Here is a 24168-nt window from a genome sequence, read left to right as displayed (position 1 = left end):
TCTTGAGGAGGCGTCATACAGACAGCTACAGCCTAACAACAACAACAACCACGAGCCAAACAAAAACCAGAGCTTCACTCGCTGAACGTGAAATGGACTGTTCCATAAATGAAAACATTTTGATCTTTTATTACAAGGTGACAAACCTCGGTTAAGATAGCCAATAGCTGTACGTCAAGTTTTGCCGGGAGTATCCAGAGATTCAAGCATCTGAACAACGAACAGCATATCAATACCGGCTAATTATAAGAAATAATCTTATACTAGAGACTAGACGCCATACAATCAGAAGCGAAATCGAACAGGAGACTCATAACTAAGAAGTCAAGTCTGTAACAAAATACATCAGCAAAGGGTAACAACTAGTCGCACGATAACTTGGTAAGCAAAATGGCACGTACCATACAAGAGTTTAATGGCACAGACCCACTTAGCAGACTGCCGTAACCAAAAATACGAGTGTTCCAGAAATGAACATATCATTTTAAAATATAAAATAAAAATATAATTCTTTACACTTTTCTTAGTGTAGAATAAGTAAAATATTCACTAATATCAAGTTTGTTCGGGATAGCCGACTTGTTGGCGCCACCACAGCCTCTTAAATAGTTTTCACACCTAAATACAAGAGGGGTAATCTACACTTTTACGCACCAAGTATTATTTTATCAGTTCGTTCTCACAGATCGCCCTTGAGGCATCGCATTTTAAAACACTCTCAATTCACGTATAAAATATTTCTCTACGCCGAAATCGGGCATTTTTTCTCATAAATACGGTTTTCTCTTTTACGTGTGATAAAGAAAGAATTATTTGATATTGTACTGTCAGCTACGGTCGTTTTAAACCTCTTTACTCTAAAAATAGTTAATTATAAGTCGATAAACTAAAGGTGATTTTATTTCTCTGGAGTTATATTTGCTCCCATTAACAATCCTTATCCTTCAACGGTCACTGAAGAACCAAACCTATGGAGATACATCCACTCACAAGTCCTTTGAAGTAAGGCTTGGAATCAAAAGATTTCCAACCCTCTCATATAGGGAGCCAGTTACAAGGCTCCCACTCATTCGTGGTCCTATCGAGCACAGATTATTTGATGAAACAGGACTGAAGAAAGAAAAGGATTACACACGCCGGAGAGCAACAGGAAAAAAGAATAATGGTTTTTCGTCCCTAGAAGAAAGATTGCACAAGTTGACCTTCGTTCAAGATTAGACACGTGTGTTTTGTGAAAAGTGCGTTATGTATTGGTAAGCGACAGCGGTAATTAAATTGGATACTTGAAAAACATTTGGTGAGGTTAAAACTCTTTCTATATTTTCTATAATCACTGCATGCACACATTTATATTTGGTAGATATTTGTCTCGACTTTTAGTTGTTTATTAATATTTATATTAACTAATGGCTTTGATTTGACAACAGATCTTTCTTCTCAATATCGCTAAAGATAGCTGACAATTATTTATTATACAGATTGTCTCACAGCCCGCTCTCAAGAAAAATATTTATTTATCACTCTAGTAAAAATACTCTATTAAAATTAAAATCGCGTCTTAGTTGAAAAAGACATTTACACTAAACAAAATCATTCACTCTTATTTCTCGCTCAGCATATATTTGCAAATAAATTCACTTTAAATAAAAAATGGAAGCTTTAAAGAAAAAGCGCAAATCACTTAAAGCATCAATTACACGTATCTCAGAATGGTTTATAGCCAAAAAAGACACAGAAAACGAAATACTTGATTTTGAAAATAGGAAAGAAAAACTTTTTAATTTTTTCACACAATATGAACAAATTCAATTAGAAATCGAACAGACTGATGACAGCGACCAACAATCAGCTGATCGAGCAAATGTTGAAGAAAAATACTTCAACACACTGAAAGGTTTGCAAAGAAAAATAATAGAATTAAATTTAACAGAAAATAAAGTACCTAGCTCAAATAATAATGCTGTTTCCAGTGCGAGGCTGCCTGAAATTAGCATGAAAACCTTTACCGGCAATTTCTCAGAATTCAATAAATTTTTTCAACTATTTGAAACTCTGATCACAAACAATTCAAGTTTAAATAATGTACAAAAGTTTATATATTTAAAATCCTTCCTTAAAGGAGAACCTTTAAACTTAATTAGCAGTATCGAAGTAGGCGATGCAAATTTTGCTATCGCTATAAAAACCCTAAAAGAAAGATATGATGACAAATCACGAGTGATTAGTACTCTTATAAAAAAGCTGTTAAAGTCTCAATCTCTAGTTAAATGCACTCCTCAGGTACTAAGAGATTTTCTTGTACACACGAAGCAAACGCTTCAAGCTCTTAGTAATCTCGAAGTTCCAATTGAACATTGGGACCTCTTTTTAATAGAAATATTTTTAGAAAAAATAGATTTTGCTTCTCACAAGGCTTTTGAATATGAAGTAGGTTCTAAGAATGTTCCAACACTCAAACAATTTTTTGAATTTCTAGAAAAAAGATGTGATGTTTTAGAGAAACTTAATTACACTGAAACTCAGTCAAAGTTTAATAATAAAGTCACTCAAAAAACTGCTCATATTTCCACTATAAATAATAATAAATCTAGCTATGAAAATTTTGCTTATTTTGTAAACAAACTGGTCATAAAATATATCAGTGTAACTTATTTAAAGACACAAATTCTCGAGAAAGGTTTAATTTTGTAAAGCGAGCACAGCTTTGCAGAAACTGTTTTGGCACTAAGCATTTTACTGATAAATGCATCTCTAAATACACATGTAAAATTTGCAATAAAAAGCACAATACACTTCTGCATGAAGAAAATAATTTTTCTCACACTCATGAAAATAATTTATTCTCTCCCACTCGAAGCAATCAAAGTGCTTCAAATTCACATGATGGTAATCAAAGTCACGCCAATAGGCAACAATCACGCTTTAATGCACCACAAACCTCTCAATCGTCCGCAAGTATACAAGGTGATTCACAAACTCGCCATAGTGCACCACATATCTCTCAAAGTCATTTTCATGCTCCTCAAAGGAGTAATAATGCCCAAGTTACTCAAACAATTAATTCTCCACATTCATATAATGAATCACCAAACACTTCTACTCACTTAAGCACTCAGACAAATGAAAATTGTCTACTCTCAGACACGCAAAGTCAAAATTCATCTTGCATCTCTTCTCTCTCCATTTCAATCCAAAAAACGAAGTTTTGCTAGCCACAGCGCTGGTAACAATTTACTCTAAAAGTGGACAACCTGTACACGCAAGATGTCTTCTCGATAATGGATCTCAATCGAGCTTTGCAACAAAAGATTTAGTAAATAAACTAAATTACTCTACCACTAATAAAAGATTACAAATTTCCACAATCTCTCAAAATTGTTCCATCTCAAATGAAATGGTAAACATTGAATTTTTCCCATATAAAAACAATGATATGAAATTTGAAGTATCATGTGCAGTTTTGGATAATATTACGTGTAAAATACCTCAGGTACCTCTAGATCGTAGCAAAATAAAAATAATAGATGGCATAAAGCTCAGTGATCCCTCTTACTACTCCCCAGGGAGAATCGATCTCTTATTAGGTGCAGAAATTTACTGTGATCTATTAAAGGATGGTTTAATTCATATTGGAGCAGGTCTTCCAGTGCTTCAAAACACTCATTTAGGATATGTCATGTTCGGTAACTTATCTCCACAAGTTTCATCTAAGAAAAAGATGCACTCTCACTCAAACTGTAACTATTCACACTCGAATCATATTTCTTTATTTGTTCAATCTCACACTGAAGAAGAAAATATAAATAATCTTCTCCAAAGGTTTGGGACATTGAAGAAGTTCCCGAAATAAAGCATTTAAGTCCTGATGATGAAAAGGCTGAGAAAATATTTAAAGCCACAACACAAATCCTACCGAATGGACAGTTCCAAGTAGATTTACCCCTATGCACGCCTAATGAAAATAATAAATTGGGCGACTCTTTCCAAATGGCGCGAAGGCGATTTCTAAATTTGGAGAACAAATTCTCAAAAAATGATTCTCTTTACAAACAATATAAATCTTTTATAGATGAGTATGTTGAATTAGGACATGCAAAATATGTTCCGTTGTCTCTGCAGAATGTACACTCAGAAAACAAATATTTCTGCCTCACCACAGTGTAGAAAAAGACACTTCTCTCACAACTCGTTTGCGCGTAGTTTTTGACGCATCCATGAAAACCACTTCTGGTTTTAGCCTTAATGATATTATGTTAAAGGGTTATACCACACAACCAGAACTATTTGACACTTTAGTCAACTTTAGACTCTTCAAGTATGTATTCACATCTGATATAAAAAAGATGTTTAGACAAATCAGAATAAACCCCAACCAAACTTTCTTATTAAATATTTTGTGGCGCAACTCTCCCTCGGAGCCGTTAAAATGTATACAATTGGAAACGGTTACCTATGGAACGAAACCAGCTACCTTCCTTAGCACACGATGTTTAATTGAACTCGCAAACATGCATAAGGAAGAATATCCTCTCGCTCATGATATGCTCATTAATTTTTGCTATATTGATGACATATTATATGGTACAAATAGTATTGAAACACTCACACTTGCGCATGAACTGCACTGCTACAAAAGGCAGGCATATCTCTTCACAAATGGTGTTCAAATTCACCACAATTTTTAGAAAATATTTCACAATTTTCAACTGACTCCACGTATGTCATATCTCCAGAAAATCATTCTAATAAAATATTAGGTCTTTGTTGGGACTCTAAATTACACTACACACTTACGTCTACACTAAGAGACAAGTGCTCTCGATAATCGCAAGTTTTTTCGACCCCAAGGGATTAATTAATCCTGTAATAGTAACTGCAAAAATAATAATGCAAAAAATTTGGCTTTCAAAAATTCAGTGGAATGAAAGTTTAGACTCTACACTCTTAAATGAATGGTTAAATTTTCTCAAACATATTTCAGCACTAAAACATTTAAAAATTCACAGACCTTTTTTTATTGAAAATTATATATGTACTATACAAATACACGCATTTTCCGACGCTAGTGAAAAGGCATACGCCAGCTGCATATATATTAGAGTTACTTATAGCTCAAGAAATGTCTCTTCCACACTCATCACCTCTAAAAGTAGGGTAGCTCCAATAAAAACATTAACTTTAACTAAGTTAGAACTTATGGGTGCTGTTTTATGCAGCAAACTCACTAAAAGAATAGTTGAAATTCTAAATAATAAATTAACTCAAATAGACTCAATAAACTGCTGGACGGACTCAGAAATCGTACTTGCTTGGTGAGGCTCACATAGCTCGAGATGGTCACAGTTTGTTGCAAATAGAGTTTCTGAAATACAAGGAAACCCACAATTTAAGTGGCGATATATAAAGTCAAAACAAAACCCCGCAGATATTGCGTCAAGAGGCATGTCTGCTCCTGAACTTCTAAACTCAAAATTTTGGTTTCAAGGTCCCTCATTTCTACTTAATTATGACTTAGATTTAACTTCTTATGATTCAAAACCAAATGTAAGTAAAATACCCGAGGAAAAGAAAATAGTTCATCTAGCACAAGAAGGTCCAATAAGTTTCATTGAAAATTTATCTCTCAAATTTTCAAACTTCTCAAAACTACAACGCAGTATCACACTTATTCTCAGGTATATTCACAATTTCAAGTTTCCAAATGAAAAATATGTTGGACCCTTCTCTGTTTCAGAGTTAAAAAATGCTGAAAATTTAATAATAAAACTTTTGCAAAAGGCACACTTTTTTCGAGAATTTTCTTGTCTTGAAAATAAGGAGATAATTTCAAATAGAACAATTTTAAAACTCAACCCATTCATAGATAATCAGCAAATGATTCGTGTAGGTGGTCGTCTAAGGTACTCAGACGTCCCATATGAACAGAAGTACCCATTATTTCTACCCTCTCATAATCACATAGTAAAATTAATGCTGCATAGAGAACATATAAGATTATGTCATGCAGGCCCTCAAAATACTCTTTCCAATTTTCGTTTAAGATATTGGTGTCTAAATGGTCTCAAAGAAACTAAAAGGATAATTAATAAATGTCACGATTGTTTTAAATTTAAAGCAAAGACAGCCACACAATTAATGGCTGATTTACCACGGGAACGTTCATGTTTCTCCCCTCCATTTACCAATGTTGGTCTAGACTTTGGTGGTCCATTTCTTATAAAAAGCTCCAATTTAAGAAAGGCTCCAAAAATAAAATCCTACATAGCGTTGTTTGTATGTATGGTTACTCGTGCAGTGCACATCGAATTAGTCACAGGTCTCTCCACCGAAAATTTCTTACTTGCTTTAAAAAGATTCATCACTAGGAGAGGCTGTCCACAAATTATCTACTCAGATAACGCCACTAATTTTCTAGGAGCTAGAAATCAGTTGAGGGAAGTTGCACTATTTCTTAAACAAAAGGAAACCTCTGAGTCCATATTCAATTTTCTCTCCTCTTCTGAAATCCAATGGAAATTTATTGTAGCCCATTCTCCGCATCATGGTGGAATTTGGGAGGCAGCCATAAAAAGTGCCAAATATCACATTTTAATGCTTTTAGGCAATACCACTTTAACTTTTGAAGCCTTTAGCACAGTTCTCGCACAAATAGAAGCAGTACTAAACTCACGCCCTCTTTGTGCTATGTCAAATGATCCAAATGACTTTAACACATTGTCTCCAGGACATTTCCTAATAGGAAAACCAATTACGTCATTTCCTGAAGAGATAGTGACGGAAATACCTGACAATAAATTAACAATTTGGCAAAACTACATGAAGATTCAGCAATCATTTGCCAAACGCTGGAAAATTGATTACCTTAGTCAACTTCAGAATCGCCCCAAGTGGTTAACACCACAGAAGAATCTTGAAGTTAACGACTTAGTTCTATTAAAGGAAGATAAAGTTCCACCCCTACACTGGCCATTGGCAAGAATTGTTGAATTGTTTACTGGTAAGGACGATAAGGTCCGTAGTGTTAAAATAAAGACTAGAGATGGATATTTTAACAGACCCATTACAAAACTCTGTCCTCTTCCTGTGGACAAAGTAGAAAATTAAAATTTTAAATTTTGTCACATTTATATGTATTACTCTAGTTTAGGAATAGTTATTTCTTAAATTACATTTAAGTTAAGTTTGCTTACTTTCTCAAATCACTCTTTTTTTCGTTTTGAAGTAAATACTTCAACGCGGGCAGTCTATGTTCCAGAAATGAACATATCATTTTAAAATATAAAATAAAAATATAATTCTTTACACTTTTCTTAGTGTAGAATAAGTAAAATATTCACTAATATCAAGTTTGCTCGGGATAGCCGACTTGTTGGCGCCACCACAGCCTCTTAAATAGTTTTCACACCTAAATACAAGAGGGGTAATCTACACTTTTACGCACCAAGTATTATTTTATCAGTTCGTTCTCACAGATCGCCCTTGAGGCATCGCATTTTAAAACACTCTCAATTCACGTATAAAATATTTCTCTACGCCGAAATCGGGCATTTTTTCTCATAAATACGGTTTTCTCTTTTACGTGTGATAAAGAAAGAATTATTTGATATTGTACTGTCAGCTACGGTCGTTTTAAACCTCTTTACTCTAAAAATAGTTAATTATAAGTCGATAAACTAAAGGTGATTTTATTTCTCTGGAGTTATATTTGCTCCCATTAACAATCCTTATCCTTCAACGGTCACTGAAGAACCAAACCTATGGAGATACATCCACTCACAAGTCCTTTGAAGTAAGGCTTGGAATCAAAAGATTTCCAACCCTCGAATGTAGGGATCCAGTTACAAGGCCCCCACAACGAGTAAACTCTTTTAAGAAATTAGGTGCTGCAACAGTAATAAATTGCTAATGTTATAGGAATTAAAATCGGAACACGACGGTGAAAAACGGCTGCTAAGGAAGATTGAATTATTGCATAGGGATATTCAACATAAAATCAATTTTCCACAACAGCTGTTCTTACACCAAGTTCCGCTTTAGTTTTATCTAAAGACCTATATTAGACTCCCAAACTTTGTCGTGAAGTTTCGTCTTTCCTTATCGCTTTAGATCAATCATACAACTATTCCACCTTAGACTGGTAACGTTCATTTAATAAATCTTCGAAAAGTGAAGATAGTTGCGATGTGACCGCCATGTTTTGTGACTGTACGTTGCCCTTTACTACCTCCCGCAGGGTTACCAGGTCTACTGATTTCAATTTCAATTTACTGATTTACTGAAACACTATATCGATCTACTAAAAAATATGTAATGATAAAATCATGTTCAAAAAGTGATCCTTATGTCAGTGTTCAATTATAAATTCAAAAAAAATCTATTTGTTGATATATATATATATATATATATATATATATATATATATATATATATATATATATATCCATTATTCAATCTACTCAATCTACTGAAGAAATAAAATATATGATCTGGCAACTTTTTTGGTACCGGGTGGTGCCAATTTAGGCTTCAGTCAATTCCATACGATTACTCGTCCCCTCTCTTTCTCTTTCCTTGTCTAAGGTTCTATCATACTAAATTATTCCTTTTTAGCAGCTAAAACTTTAATTTGAAGTCCTTACACTGTACCTCAACCGAAACAACCAATAAAAAGAATTAGTATATTGTTAACCTGGCTCGACGGACCAGAAGGCATGGTGGAGCATTACATCTTAATTGAATCTTAACTATAAAATATAATAAATGTGACACCTTATAACTATTCATTTGACTACTAAATGTGGTCTGATAGATATATCTCCTTTGTCGATTGGCGCGCTGTGATCTCACAAACAACATACTTACCTTTTTTAGGCCTACATTTCAAATTTAAGCACGATGCGGCCATTAGTATATTTTTGACAGCTGCATAAAATTGACGTGTTGGGAAAATTGACTCAATTGACAAAAACGATTTTCGATCTCTCATTAAATATTTTTATCTGGGAAATAAAACGGCGAAGGAAACAACACAAAATAATATTATGGGATAAATATTATGGGACTAATGCTCCTTCAGACTACACTGTCAAATTTTAGTTTCGTAATTTTCATATTGCCGTATATCTACATTGGATGAACGCCGTACCGGACGGCCCACCGATGCAGTTACATTGGAAAATGTAAATAAAGTCCACGAAATGATTTTAGCTGGTCGTAAAGTGAAGGTGCGTGAATTGGCAGAGGTCACAAGAATTAGTAAAGAGCACACTAGTCATATTTTGAACGAAGTTTTGAATATGAAAAAATCATCCCGTCAATGGGTGCCGCGTTTGCTAACCATTGACCAAAACGTGATATGTGACCACTTCCCAGCAGTGTTGAGACCCTATGAACTGTTGGCGTCGCGTCACACACACACACACGGCAAAAAAGCTCCGAAGCGGCTAAAAGTCGATCAATGGGTCAGAAACGTCATAGACACTGTATTTTGGGATTCCAAAAGCATAATTTTAATTGACGCTCTTAAAAAGGTAAAACTATTAATAGTCAATAGTATTGTGCATTAATGGACAAACTGAAACAGGAACTCAATAAAAAACATATGCAGAAGAAAAAGGTGTTGTTTCTCCAAGACAATACACCAACTCACAAGAGTGTTTGACAATGGCAAACATTTATGAGTTGGGCTTCGAACTGCTTTCTAATGCGACTTATTCTCCTAATTTAAACCCCTTATATAGTATATAAGAATACTCAGTTATATTGTAAGACAACAACATATCCCTAGTTTATTGTATCATTATAATTTTACCGATTGTTGCTAACACGATTGCTCAAACTAGCTCAAGTAGAAGGCCTGGGTTCGATACCCGGTGTAATAATAGGTGATTGAAACGTATCATTGGCAATATTATACTCATAATTGTATACCACTGGTAACAGAAATAAAGGGAGACTATTAGTATATTATAACTTTACCTGCTGATAAAGCTGCTGTCATACTAAAAACCGAAGATTATAACAAAACAAGTAAAAAGCTACTGGAAACGAACACCTATAGAAAAGTGAAACTTGATCCCACTTGAACACTACCGCGACTGTATATTTAAAAAAAAAAAATCACAATTTAACCATGATTTTCAGTATAATTGGCTCTCCTACGCACGTGACAAAAAACTAACGACGTTGGTAAAACCATCCATTGACCACTCGGAAAATGTCAGCGATTGTACATATTAAACATTAAAGCACCAAAAGCGAAGTGAGTTTGACGTAGTTTCACTGTTTAGTTGCAGTGGATGAGACATTAGAGTGCATTAGCAATAGTTTCCAGAAGACATCACGAACATTTCCGTCCGTTGTCTGTTGTGCCCGATGATTGCAAACTTGTTCATGAAAAAATTAGAACAAGCTCTGCAATTAGTAAAATAAAAAGCCATTGTGTTGGTTCCGTGAATGTGAATGGCACTTTTGTGATCTGGAGCCATGGGGAAGGTGCACTTGCAAATTTCTTAAATTTGATAAATACTTTAAACCTAAAAGCCAGTTCACCATGCAAATAGAGAACAACATCAGTGTGTGAAACAGTTCCAGCCGTCTTGGTAAATAGCACAAATAAACAAAAATGGAAATAATTTAAGATTTCTTCAGTATTTAGATTAAAAAAGACTGGATGATGATGAAAACTGAATGAAAACAGTTAAAGGTTTTTTATTTTACATTTTTAGGAACTCATCTAAACTTTTAATGGTATACTACGATACAACTTAAAAATTATATTAAAAATACCACTTTAAACTTAGTCACAATAACAAAACCACTAAATTCTACATCCTTAATTACCTGGGATGGTTCGAAAACTATTTTAACCAAAAAATCCACATCCTCTTCCTTTGATACAAAAAACAAACTACCGACAACTGTCTATCCGCGAGTAGAATTGTACTCAAAAAAGATTTTTACTGTTTGTCGGAGACATAAAAATAAACCGGCATGCATGTGGATGTATGGAACGATATAAATATTTTTAAAACTAGATAGTTAAGTGCTTTGGAGAGTTCATTGAGATGTTAGACAGAGTAAATTAGTATTTTCTTAAATAAACGAGGTATTTGAGAGTGTATTGTAATAGCATGTTTGAAGTATGGCAATATTTATTAACATAATTTTAATTTACCGTTTGGGAAATTTGTGGGGGAACCGATCATTGCATCTATATGCTCCTGGTATCAATATTTTTGTACAGCATTAGGTCGCAAGTCATTATTTTTATATTACCTACCTACGTTATAAAATCCGGACAAAAATTTTTGGCCAAAAAAAATTTACGCCCCAAGTGGTAAGTTTATTTTATATGTGACTCATATGTACCGCATATATGACGGCACAGTTTCTAAAGTTGTTATTATATATTGTAGTATTGTTTTATATGTGATTCATGCTGGGTCAAATGACCCATTCAAAATCTCCCATGTGCTTGTAGACATCCACGAGTGAGTATGAAATATTAAGCACTGAAAAACACAGGATTCAAATGTAAAAAGTGTTGGACCACATCAAACTGAATCAGAAGAATTGGAAGCAATCCTAAATTACCTCGATATATAAAATGGGCGTAAACACCAATATGAACTACAGAGAAATAGCTATACCTCTAAAATTCATTTAGAAAAGCTCAAATTTGTCTACTCTCGTATTCTAATTCTTATAATTCATTGTAGTTCTATTATTTCTCTTAATATTATTAGATCATCCGCAAGAGGTATCTTCATTTAAAAAAAAATTCATCTGTGGTTTTCATCTTCTATTTATGAATATTAAACTTAAAGTTCGTCTGAGCTAAATCCTTTTCAGGTGCTTTCATTTTTGTTATTTCTAACGTTATTTTTAATTATTCAATCATCTTGTTTAACTTTTTTAGTTTGATTTCCTTTCATTTTGTCATGGGCTTGCTTAATATCAATAAAAATTGCATATACTGGTTATGTGGTTTATGTTTCAGGATGTTTCTTTGGTATTTTTAATATCCACTCCGCCAGTATTTAATAGCCTACTTTTAATAATGATATGCTCCCATAATTCTAGAACTGCATTTTGCACCCTTTCTTATATGCTGGGCATATCGATTTTATACAATCTTCAGGTAATTTTTCTGTCCCTTACTAGGGAAAACGAGAGATTTCCTTTTTTAATACTCCAGCAAATTACAAATTAAATAGCTAATATTTAAATGAAAATGGCAAAACATATGATTTAACTTAGAAAATGTACTTACGTTACTTAGAAAACTATAAACATAGGAATGGGGAGTCTTAAGGAACTCACCTAAAACCAAATCTGGACACCTTTGTGGCATTAGCCTCCTTCTTAGGCGGCAGCAACCTTGGAGTGGATCTCCCAGTAGGTGCCGCATTTGACGTTAAAGCGTCCGTATCTCTAGAATCGTTACCATTCCTATCAATACTCTCGGTAGCAGTGGTTCCGTCAATGGAACCTTGGTTATTCGCCAGCCTTCGTGCAGCGCTAGCATTTGCTGCGATGGATGGCGCAGTTTGTCGACGCTTGAAGCCGAATGACATTGCGACACCCTTGGTGGTAGCTGCCGTCCCGACGGTGGTTGTGGCTTGAACGAAACGCTGCTGGTGCTGCTTGTTGCTGTCCTGCGTTATCAGCAATGAGCGAGGCTTGTTGTCGTCAGGACTCTGTAACAGAAAAAAACTGTGGTTAACTACAGTTCTTTCATCTTCTAAAGACCAAAAAAAATAAAAAAACTCTATATATGGTCTCAAGAAAGTAGATTTAACACAGATGGACAGCGTTACAAGAGACAGTAATAAGTTGTCTGACAGGTTTGTTTAATGGAGTTATGGAAGTAAGAAAAATAGCAGATGCATAGAGAAGCAGTATCTTAGTACTTGTATCCAAAAAATATAAAAATGTACACCGTGTTCAGTTTTTTAGGGATTTATATAGACTTACGTATCTTTTCTTAAAGTACATAACAATAATATATTTTTTATGTTTTATTGAAGAGGAAAGACATCGTTTAAAGTTATCTAGCAAAAATGCTTTATTACGAAAAATTGGTTATACAGGGGATGATGATTATTTGTATATTCTTTGTAGTTACATTGTGAAGGCATCAAATTGTATGTTATGATATTATTTAATAATATAGTCAGTATTTTGTATTATGTAGACATTTAAATGTCTTAAACGCTATAAGTCAAAATAAGAGTGTAGTCGAAATGCATCACGTTGATAAATCTGCTATATATCATAATATCGACCTTTATTAGCATATAACAAAAATATGACAAACTAACAAAAAATATGATAAAAACATAATGATTAAATCTGTGGAATTGATTTAATCCCCTTATATTATTTAATCTACTATATATATTAAGTAAAAAATACGAAAATTTAGTAACAAATGAACTTACTCTTAAACAAAGCAACAACATATTTAGAAACTTCAACAGCAAAAAATAACTAATTTAATATATACCCCGAATAAGTCAGATGATCAATATTGCATCACAAATGAAAATATCACTGAATAATAAACACTTCATACTTGTATAACCTTAAAAATATTCTGCGACTACTATTTACAGTTACGTTGATATAGACTACCTTGGAAAAACCAGTCTATTTGATTATTTAAATACAGTAGTATAACTTATTGAAAAAAAAAAAAGAAAACAACAAGGAACTGCACGAGTGATTAAAGATTTGAACAAAGCAAGTGATGCCACCACTAATGAAAATAATCTGAAAAACAAATAAAAGGGTTTAAAAAAAGATCGAAAAGAACGGACACTAAATTATATTTTAATGAAAATCTACACAAAATGGAAAATCTACACAAATTTATTTTTCAAACAAGATGTTTCTACTAAAAGTATATGTTTGAAGAAGTGTAATTCCTATGTTTAAAAAGGGCGCCAGTCAAAAAATTAGCCAAAAAAATTGGCCGAAAACTTCCGTTCGATAGATCTTAATAAAATTTATAAATACTGTTGTGAATTTATTAAAAGGTTCAATATTTGTAACACTTACGGATTTAATTTATTTCTTTATTTATATTAACTTATCTGACAATAATTTATTATATCCGTAGGTACGTACAAATTCGCGGGCGCGGGTCTTGAGTATTAACTAACTCTCCATATAAAAAATGTTGTATTTATATACGAAATCCTGATATACTGGAATAGTCGAGAACATCAAGTTGGAGAATTCACCATAATTTGAATCTAGACTTCCACCGAAATTTCTACAATAAAACAGAATAATTAGTCATAAAAGTTAGGCCAGTATATTTATCGTAACATTGCCCCCCTCTTAAAAGATGGTTCCTCCTGGAACCTTGTCGGGACTGGAACCGGAACTGTATGCTGGTATCGGCAACTGGACCCTCTTTTACAACTTCCAGTTGTATAAAAATGACAAGGGACGGTTTTCTCTCCGCACCAGTAACTATGCGGATTGCAACAGACTAACACCTGGACTTCGGTGTCTTTAAAGATCTCCTCCACCATATTTCGGATAACCCTCCAATCTAATTGGCGGCACTCCAACTTTGGCATGGCTAACTTTTGCACGTCGGACTCTAGTACGTGCCCTCTCAATTGAAGTAAGGCTTCCCATACATCTCGGTAGGTAGGTTGGTCACGGGCAGTGTCTTTTGTTACCAGGTAGAAAAGGTAACGTGATGCATCTTGGAGTTTCAAGGTTTTACCGGGAGCTGGCACTTGGCATTGAAGTTCTGCAACTCGACCAAACTTCCTTCGAAAGACGGATGCCAACCCTGGTGCGTCTTTGATACTGGCCGGGATGGTAAGGGCCAGCGAGTAGTCATCGGGGAGCGCGAGTAGATCTTGCTTTTCTTCAGTGGTAACACCATGTCTCGCTTTACCGGTACCTCCATAGGCACCCATGAATTTATCAAACGTGAGGTCAGACACATCTTGGACTTGGTTTACTTCCACTTCTTCATCTACGTCGTGGTCACCTTCGAAAGATGCCAACCGGTTATGGTGTACTATCATCGGCTTTCCCCTCGGAATCTTGCTTATTCGGTAGATGACATCGTTGATCTTCTCCATGATGAGGTATGGACCTTCCCAAAACTGCTGCAATTTGGGAGAACAACCTTTTCGCTTCTTGGGATTATACAGCCATACTTTGTCGTTCTTCTTAAAGCAACCCTTTTCGGCTTGTGTATCGTACCGTTTCTTCATTCGGTCGCTAGCGATCTGAAGGTGGGAACGGACCAACTCATGTACATCGTCCATTCTTCTTCGTAATTCGATCACATAATCTTCACCTGCTACATCTTCTCCAGGTCGACACCCAAATTCTAGATCACAAGGTAGTCGCATTTCGCGTCCGAATAGGACTCTGGCTGGTGTCTGGCCCGTTGATTCGTTAACAGCAGATCTGTAGGCCATTGTGAAGAATGGAAGGTATTGGTCCCAGTCTCGCTGATGATCGGACACCATCTTTGTCAAATACTTGCCAACTGTCCTATTCATTCGTTCTACCATACCATCCGATTGCGGATGATACGCGGTAGTTCTTGTTTTCTTCATGCCTAGTCTATCACATATTCCTTGGAATAGATCACTTTCGAAGTTCCTGCCTTGGTCACTATGGATCTCCAAAGGCACTCCAAATCGGCTGATATATTCTTGGATCAACTTATCTGCAACGGTGGCGGCCTTCTGGTCTGGAAGTGCGTAAATCTCGACCCACTTAGTGAAGTAATCCATTACTACCAACATGTACTTGCCCCCATTTTCACTTTCTGGAAATGGCCCTGCAATGTCCAAAGCTATTCTTTCAAACGGGCTTCCAACATTATATTGTCTCATAGGAGCTCTCCTTTTCCGGTGAGGCCCGTTACTCGTAGCACAAATAGTACATTTCTTACACCAGTCTTTTACGTCGTCGGAACTGTTCATCCAATAAAACCGTTCCCGAATTCGCTGAAGGGTTTTCCTTACACCAAAATGCCCTCCCGATGGACTGTCGTGTAACTGACGAAGTACTTCGGCTATTCTGCTCTTTGGAATCACCAACTGTCTTCTTTTCTCTGAACCGTCATCATTTTCCAGGACTCGTTTGAGCAAGCCATCTTCGATGATAAATGAGTCCCACTGGGCCCAATACGTCTTAACTACTGAGCATAGGTTTGATATTTCCTGCCAAGGTGGTCGACGGTTTTCCTCTTTCCATTTTCGGATTTTCTCTATAACTGGATCTCTCTCTTGTTCTTCCCTTATCTTAGTAGGCGTCCAGTCGTCGTTGACAATCGTCGTTCTTAGCACTGCTGCTTCCTTGGATTCCGTTTTGTTGCAGTGGGGACACTCTGCTGGGCATGGCCGTCTGGAAAGAGAATCAGCGTTTCTGTGGCTAACTCCGGCTCGGTGCTCAATCTTAAAATCGTATTCTTGGAGTCGTTCGATCCACCTGGCTATCTGACCCTCTGGATTCTTAAACTGCATCAACCACTTAAGGGCGGCATGGTCGGTTCGGATTAAAAACTTCCTTCCATAGAGGTATTGATAGAAGTGCTCTACTGATTTCACTACTGCCAGAAGTTCTCTTCTCGTGACGCAATAATTCCGCTCAGGTTTTGAAAGAACTTTACTAAAATATCCGAGGACTCGTTCCTGTCCTCCTTGAATCTGAGACAGCACTCCTCCAATTCCCACATTACTTGCATCTGTATCTAAGATGAATTCTCCTTCTGGCAGTGGATACCCTAAAATTGGTGCTGTTATTAAATGCTTTTTCAAGGTCTCAAAGGCATTTTGGCAGTCTGTATCCCAGCGGTAATCTCTTGCTTCCTCCGTAAGTCGCGTTAATGGCTTAGCGATATCTGCAAACTTCTTAATAAACCTCCGGTAGTAAGTACATAGTCCAAGAAAACTTCTCACTTGATGTTTGTCAGTTGGTTTTGGCCATTCCTTAATGGAATCGATTTTTCCCTTATCCACGGCCACTCCTTCTTTACTGACTATATGACCCAGATAATTGACTGTACCTTGAAATAGCTGGCACTTCTTGGGGTTTAGCATCAATTGGGCAGCTTTAAGTCGATTAAAAACGTTTTCTAAATTCCTCAAATGATCTTCGAATGTCTCCCCCAAGACGATTATGTCATCTAAATAAACCAGGCATGTTTTCCAAGATAACCCTCTCAACACATTTTCCATAAGCCTCTCAAATGTCGCAGGAGCATTACAAAGTCCAAATGGCATAACGTTGAATTGCCACAATCCAGATCCTGTGGTGAAGGCTGTCTTTTCTTTATCGACTGGGTCCATTTCTACCTGCCAGTATCCAGACTTCAAATCTAAAGTAGAAAACAATTTACTTCCAGCCAATGTGTCCAATGTGTCATCGATCCGAGGCAGAGGATAACTATCTTTCTTGGTAACGTTGTTCAGCAAACGGTAATCCACACAGAACCTCGTCGTTCCGTCTTTCTTCTTAACCAGGACCACCGGAGAGACCCATGGGCTCGTAGAAGGTTCTATCACCCCGTCTTTCTTCATTTCCTGAACAATCGTTTCAGCTTCCTCTCTCTTCGCCTGTGGTAATCGTCGAGCTGTTTGACGAATTGGCTTAGCATTACCAGTATCAATTTTATGCTTAACAACGGTAGTTCTTCCCGTCTTTCCTCCTTTCGGTACGAAAATATCACGATACTGCCGCAGAAATTCCCTTAATTTCCTTTTCTCCATCTGATTTAGAGACTGTCCTGCAACTGCGACCATTTGGTCGAATTTGTCGTTGGAATTATCAGATGTTGTCGCCTGACGGATTATGGATGTCACAGGTACACAAGTTCCTACTTTTGTCTCTTTCTTTATGGTCACTGGGTAGTCGTTGACATTGATAAGTCTCACAGGAATTTCCTTAGCCGAAGTCACCAATTCCTTTCCAATTATGATTCCACGGCCAACCTCATCGTCGTGGTTCCAAGGCTCCATCATAACAGGTCTCCCTTCGTCCACAAGTCCCTGTAGCCGCGCTACTATGATCGTTTCGCTTCTCGCAGGCACGACTGTATCTTCTGTAATGGCTGCTTGCACAGTGTTGTCATTATGTGGATGGAGAAATACCTCCTCGTTGCCAACTTTGATTACCTTATTCTTAAAATCCAATTGGAATCCATGCATATTCATTACGTCCATTCCTAATATAACATCCTCTTCGATGTCAGCAACTATAACAGTATGGACGAACTTTTCTGCTCCAATTCCCAATTGTACCTGGATTTCTCCATGAATGTTGGCATTTTCACCTGTAGCGGTCCGAAGTCGCAACCTCGTTGGTAACAGTTTCTTTCGGCTGTTTAGAACTGTCGGGCGTATAATGGTTCTGGTCGCTCCGGTATCCACCAACAACGTATGCTTTTTACCATTTATGTCTCCATCTACATATACACTATCTTCACGACATTTCAAAGAAGCTATTAGTATAAGAGGGTCTTTGGAAGAGTTCCGGGTCGAAGCTGCCTCCCTAGGGTTGACTCGTTCTGGTTTTCCTGATGGTGAATTTCTTGATTTTATGGTCTTCTTTTTCTTGCATGTCATGCTTTTCATCAAATTAAAGAGCTGGTCAAGTTTATCTTCATCTCCTTCCTCTTTTACAGTCCTAACTTTACTGTACCCGCCAGAGGCCTGCGTAGCTGACTCGTATTCGAGGGCGGCGGATAAGACATCAACCAGCGTCTTGTGACGAGCTAATCGTAGTGTTCTCTGCATTTCATGATCACGAAGACCATCAATAAACGTTTGAACGGCCAATTTTTCCATCATGTCTTCGGGAGCTGTTGGATAAGCATATCGTACTAATCTGGCAATATCTACCTCATATTCTTGAAGAGCCTCATCTTTCTTCTGTCTACGATTTTTAAGCTGTGACTGATATACATGCTCCAAATGTTCGTGGCCATATCGCATATTTAACCTCTTCTTCAGTTGTTCGAAATCATCGGTCTCCTCTACGGCTATGGTCTGAAGCACATCTAAGGCATCTCCTCGAAGAGCGATAGTCAGGTTTACAGCCTTTTCTTTTTCAGACCATCCATTTGCTCTTGCGGCTGATTCGAACTGTTTCATGTAGTTGTTCCATGATGATTTTCCGTCGAAAGTTGGGACTTTAACATGAATAGAACCTCCACTTCCTTCAAATTTCGGCCGTGTCTCCAACTTAAATTTCGTCTCGTCTTCTTTTATCTCCACTGTAATCGGATTGTTACCTCTCTCTGCTGTCCCTGTTTCTTCCATCTTCCTTTCCATCTCTTTAATCTTTTCTTCGAAGGCTAACATATCGGCAGCAACTTGGTTTTTTAACGAAGATATTCTATCGTCCAGGGCAGACATCTCAGAAGTGACTTTGCTTTCTAAAGAAGCGATGTCGCCGGAAACTTTCGAAATATCGCCAGAAACTTTGTTCTCTAATTTCGAAATCGACGAGATGACAGCATCATGTTTGTCTTCAAATATATAAGTCTCTGGATCTAGTCCTTCTTCTAGCAAAGCGTTCTTTAGTCGTTGGACTAACTCAGCCTTTTTTCCGGTAGAAGCTAATTCTCTGTCTTCTAGATGTCTTCTTAAAGTAGTCACTGTCAGCTCATAAATCGTCGTCATTTTCACAATTTATTTTATATTCACTTGTATTATTATTATAAGTCTAATTTATGTTCGATCTCACTCTGACACCATTTGTTGTGAATTTATTAAAAGGTTCAATATTTGTAACACTTACGGATTTAATTTATTTCTTTATTTATATTAACTTATCTGACAATAATTTATTATATCCGTACGTACAAATTCGCGGGCGCGGGTCTTGAGTATTAACTAACTCTCCATATAAAAAATGTTGTATTTATATACGAAATCCTGATATACTGGAATAGTCGAGAACATCAAGTTGGAGAATTCACCATAATTTGAATCTAGACTTCCACCGAAATTTCTACAATAAAACAGAATAATTAGTCATAAAAGTTAGGCCAGTATATTTATCGTAACAATACACTATGTTTGACAGCTCGTCGCACTATTTAAATAGAAACCAAATAATTTACTAAATTAGAGTCAATAAACCAACATCTACAGAAATTCACACGTTTTTAGAAAGGATTACTAATTAACCATCACGACTACAATCTTCTTCTTCTTCTTCTTTTTATCTAGACATGACTCTGTCTGTTTTTCACTGTGCCTCCGTTAAGTTGTCGTTCCATCGTTTTCGTGGTCTTCCTAACGATCGTTTTCCTATTGGGGAACCGTGTCTTGCCGTCTTTACTACTCTATTTGTTGGCATTCGGCTTATATGATCGTTCCATTCTACTCTTGTATTTCTTACCCAGTTATTGATGTTCTCCATCTTACATCTACGTCGTAAATCTGTAATTTTAGTTCTGTACCATAGTGTCTTACTATCAATATCTCTAAGTGTTTTCGTATTTGCTGTTTCTAACATCCTTTTCGTCTTCTCTGTGTCAGGTGGTGTTTCTGCCGCGTATATCATTATTGGTCTGGTGACTGTTTTGTAAATTCTGTCTTTCATTTCTTTCCTAATATTTTTAGTTCTCCATATTGTTTCATTCAGGCAACTTGCGGCTCTGTTTGCTCTATTCACTTGATCTTACACTTCAGTTTCGAGCTTTCCGTAGCTAGATAATGTGATGCCTAGATATTTAAACTTCATCACTTGTTCTATTATCTAACCTTCCAGCTCAAATTTACATCTTAGTAAATTTGCTGTTATAACCATGCATTTTGTCTTTTTTAGGGAAATTAAGATGTTAAATTGTCTGGCGGTTATATTAAATTTGTGCAGCATACGTTGTAAATTATCTTCACTTTGAGAGAGTAGAATTGCGTCGTCTGCATAGCAGATTATTTTAGGTTGTTTTTCTCTCATTTGGTATCCTTTTTTAGTTCTTACTTTTTTATTATTTCATCCATAATCAGGTTGAACAATAGAGGATTCGGGGAATCTCCCTGTCATCAATCACCAGCTTCAATAGGGTCGGTTAGTTCTTCTTTTAGTTTTACTTTTATTGTGTTATTTTTGTAGATATTTTCGATCATTTTGATTATTCTTACAGGTATCTCTCTTACGTACAATAAGTGGATAACGTCCTTTAATTAAAACCGGTCAAATGCCTTCTTAAGGGCCACGAAACATATGCCGGTTTGTTTTATTCTAATGGCACAACAACATTAATAGGATATTTTATGATCTGAGCAGGTCCAAAGAAGATTGTGCTGGGATCTTTTGTGATCTCAGCAGGAAGTTTGATTGTATGAACCACAAAAATAAATAGAATGCAAGCGTATGGAATACGTGAAATACTCCCAGATTCGTTTAAAGCATTTCTAACAAATCGAGGACAATATGTTATCTTTCAGTTCATATACCAGAACATGGTTTGGTGGAATTTGCCGAGGATTATTACGTATTGTTTCATCTGACTGTGTCAAACGCTCGAATCAAAAACAGATTCTGCATATTTAAATACTTGGTTCAACACCAACTTGTTGCCAGAAACGTAGTATTTTATTTTTGGGGAACACAGTCCTCTAAATTAAATAATTAATATCTTTTTGATTTTTAACGTAAAATCAGGTCTCAATCAGAAATGTAATTTTTGTTATCCACATATTTATTTATACCAGACTGTTTTTTTGGAATTATTTTAGGGGCACACTGCGTTTGCATCTTTTTTCGTTTACGTTAAGATTAAATGACACGATATGACCGTTAGATGCCTCAGTGTCGTCTTAAATGTGTGACAAAGTAGTGTAAATTTTATTTCGTTCGAAAAATGAAAAACGAAGATAGTGGCAGTTTTGAAAAAATCTCTTGTTCAATAGTGTTGTGGTAAATTGTTTCATTCATTTTTCTATTTTTATTTATTTATTAGGTTCAAGAAAACCAATTAGCAGAAACTATATCTACGAATATTTTTTCCAAATACACCAAATTTGTAGCAAGGTAACTCAGAATCCACCTGTGGCCAAAATGGTACTCAATATTATACTTATACGTTGACAAGAAAGAAGAACTTTATCATAATTCATTAGAAAAGTCCTTGCTTGACATTTTTATATATTATAAAGATAGAGGTCCGAAGATCACGAGGAAGATCCCCAACAAGATGGATCGCCAAACTACAGGAATATGCCAAAAACATATGCATAAGTTAAAAGAAATGACCAGAGACAGAGATCTTTGGAGACGGATAATACACGACATCACGATGACCACTACACTCCCTCCGCGGGGTCAGGACTAAAGAGAGAGAGAGAGATAGAGAACGAGAGAGAGAGAAATAGAGAGAGAAATAGAGAGAGATAGATATATAGAGAGAGAGAGAGATAGAGATAAAGAGAGAAATAGAGAGAGGAAAAGAGCGCTTGACATTTCCAATATCGATGCCCTACAGTCTTCGCTGGTAATGAGGAAATAGGTTATGTAAACGATTTGACAAATGAAGATTTACAATGAAAACACTGAGGAGAAACTTTAATATTTGAAAATCAAAGTACTTATACAGTTCCAGCAAACAAAACAAAGGTCACCTGATTAACTATTCTTCTAGCTCCGATTCTCAAAATAATGAAATAATAATAATTTCAAAATGTGAACAGTTGAAGCGATTTAACGCTAATAGTTCTTTTAATGAAAAAAAAAAACGATGACCCACTTACTGTAGGGTAGTCTGCTTTGTAGTACTAATTCGTAATGAGACCAAGCCTCCCTTACAATGGCAAATGGGTTAAAACTTTAATTTTCGGTCAAGATGATATTCCTCGCGTAGTTATCATACAAACCGCGATAGGTGAACTAAAGTGACCTTTGAGCGAAGCTTTACCCTATGCCACATACTGATTTTTTCTTCTTCCTCAGCTTTTTCCTTTTCAATGGTTGCTGTTCCTTCCTCTTCGTCGCCACTCATTTCAGTCCATCGTATCTTCTTCACCTAAATCTGTCTCTCTTAAGTTCTCTGCCACACAGTCCTAACAGCTCTATCCTCCGTCCCACATAGTTTTCACCTTTACGTCTGACATGACCAAACCATTACAGTATTTTTTCTCGAATCTTTTTTGAGACTGTAGGGACAAAAGACCCGGTCATTTTTTTGAAAGACCGAGTCTTTCCCTAACCAAGACGTTCCCGATCCTGTCCCGTCTAGCTTTAACCGACATTCAACGTAACATTTTCATTTCAGCTACCCCCATCTTCATTTCTTGAATCTTCTTTACAGGATACACTTCACCACCGTACACCAAAGCAGGTCTCACCGCACTCTTGTATATCTTGATATCCTGATAAAAGTTAACATCTGATAGTATATGGTATAAATCAGTATATTATAACTAAATCCACAAGGAAAATAATTCCTGTAGCTGGCTGTATGCCACGTATAACAAAAGAGGTTAGTCTTTGTATGTGGGTATATTTTATTTTATAAAAACCCTTAAAAGGGCAACATTACAAGCACGAACGTTTTCGGAACAACTGTTCCATCATCAGGTTTAAAATGCAGGTTAACATGCCTGAGCCACCAAAATATTTGGGTAAAAACCCTTTAAATTGAAAAATGTTACCAAAGATTGTACATGATGTTTATAATATTATGTGATGTTTAATATTTTAATTAGATTTTACTTCAGGTAACATACACCCATGCTTAAGTGAGTTCCAGTGTCCGGAGAGTAAACCTCTTCAAACGGACTACGGTTGGCAACCGTAGTCCGTTTGAAGAGGTTTACTCTCCGGACACTGGAACTCACTTAAGCATGGGTGTATGTTACCTGAAGTAAAATCTAATTAAAATATTAAACATCACATAATATTATAAACATCATGTACAATCTTTGGTAACATTTTTCAATTTAAAGGGTTTTTACCCAAATATTTTGGTGGCTCAGGCATGTTAACCTGCATTTTAAACCTGATGATGGAACAGTTGTTCCGAAAACGTTCGTGCTTGTAATGTTGCCCTTTTAAGGGTTTTTATAAAATAAAATACACCCACATACAAAGACTAACCTCTTTTTTTTATATTATAACTGTCTGTATGGGAAAATAAAACTGCTCTTAGTATTTTCCTTACAATTTCAT

General features: G+C 36.1%; 1 protein-coding gene across 1 annotated transcript in view; it reads right to left on the bottom strand.

The window, feature by feature from the left end:
* The window catches only part of LOC140447740 (uncharacterized), a 399971-nt gene that overhangs the window by 206271 nt on the left and 169532 nt on the right, over positions 1–24168 (bottom strand). The window contains exon 4 of the mRNA XM_072540569.1: positions 12325–12701. Coding sequence (XP_072396670.1) covers positions 12325–12701 — 377 coding nt within the window. The remainder of the gene's footprint in view (positions 1–12324; positions 12702–24168) is intronic.

This window comes from Diabrotica undecimpunctata, chromosome 8, assembly GCF_040954645.1.
Source record: "Diabrotica undecimpunctata isolate CICGRU chromosome 8, icDiaUnde3, whole genome shotgun sequence".
Taxonomy (NCBI): Eukaryota; Metazoa; Arthropoda; class Insecta; order Coleoptera; family Chrysomelidae; genus Diabrotica; species Diabrotica undecimpunctata.
Note: the sequence above shows the minus strand (reverse complement) of the source record. Positions and strands in the feature narration are given on the sequence as shown.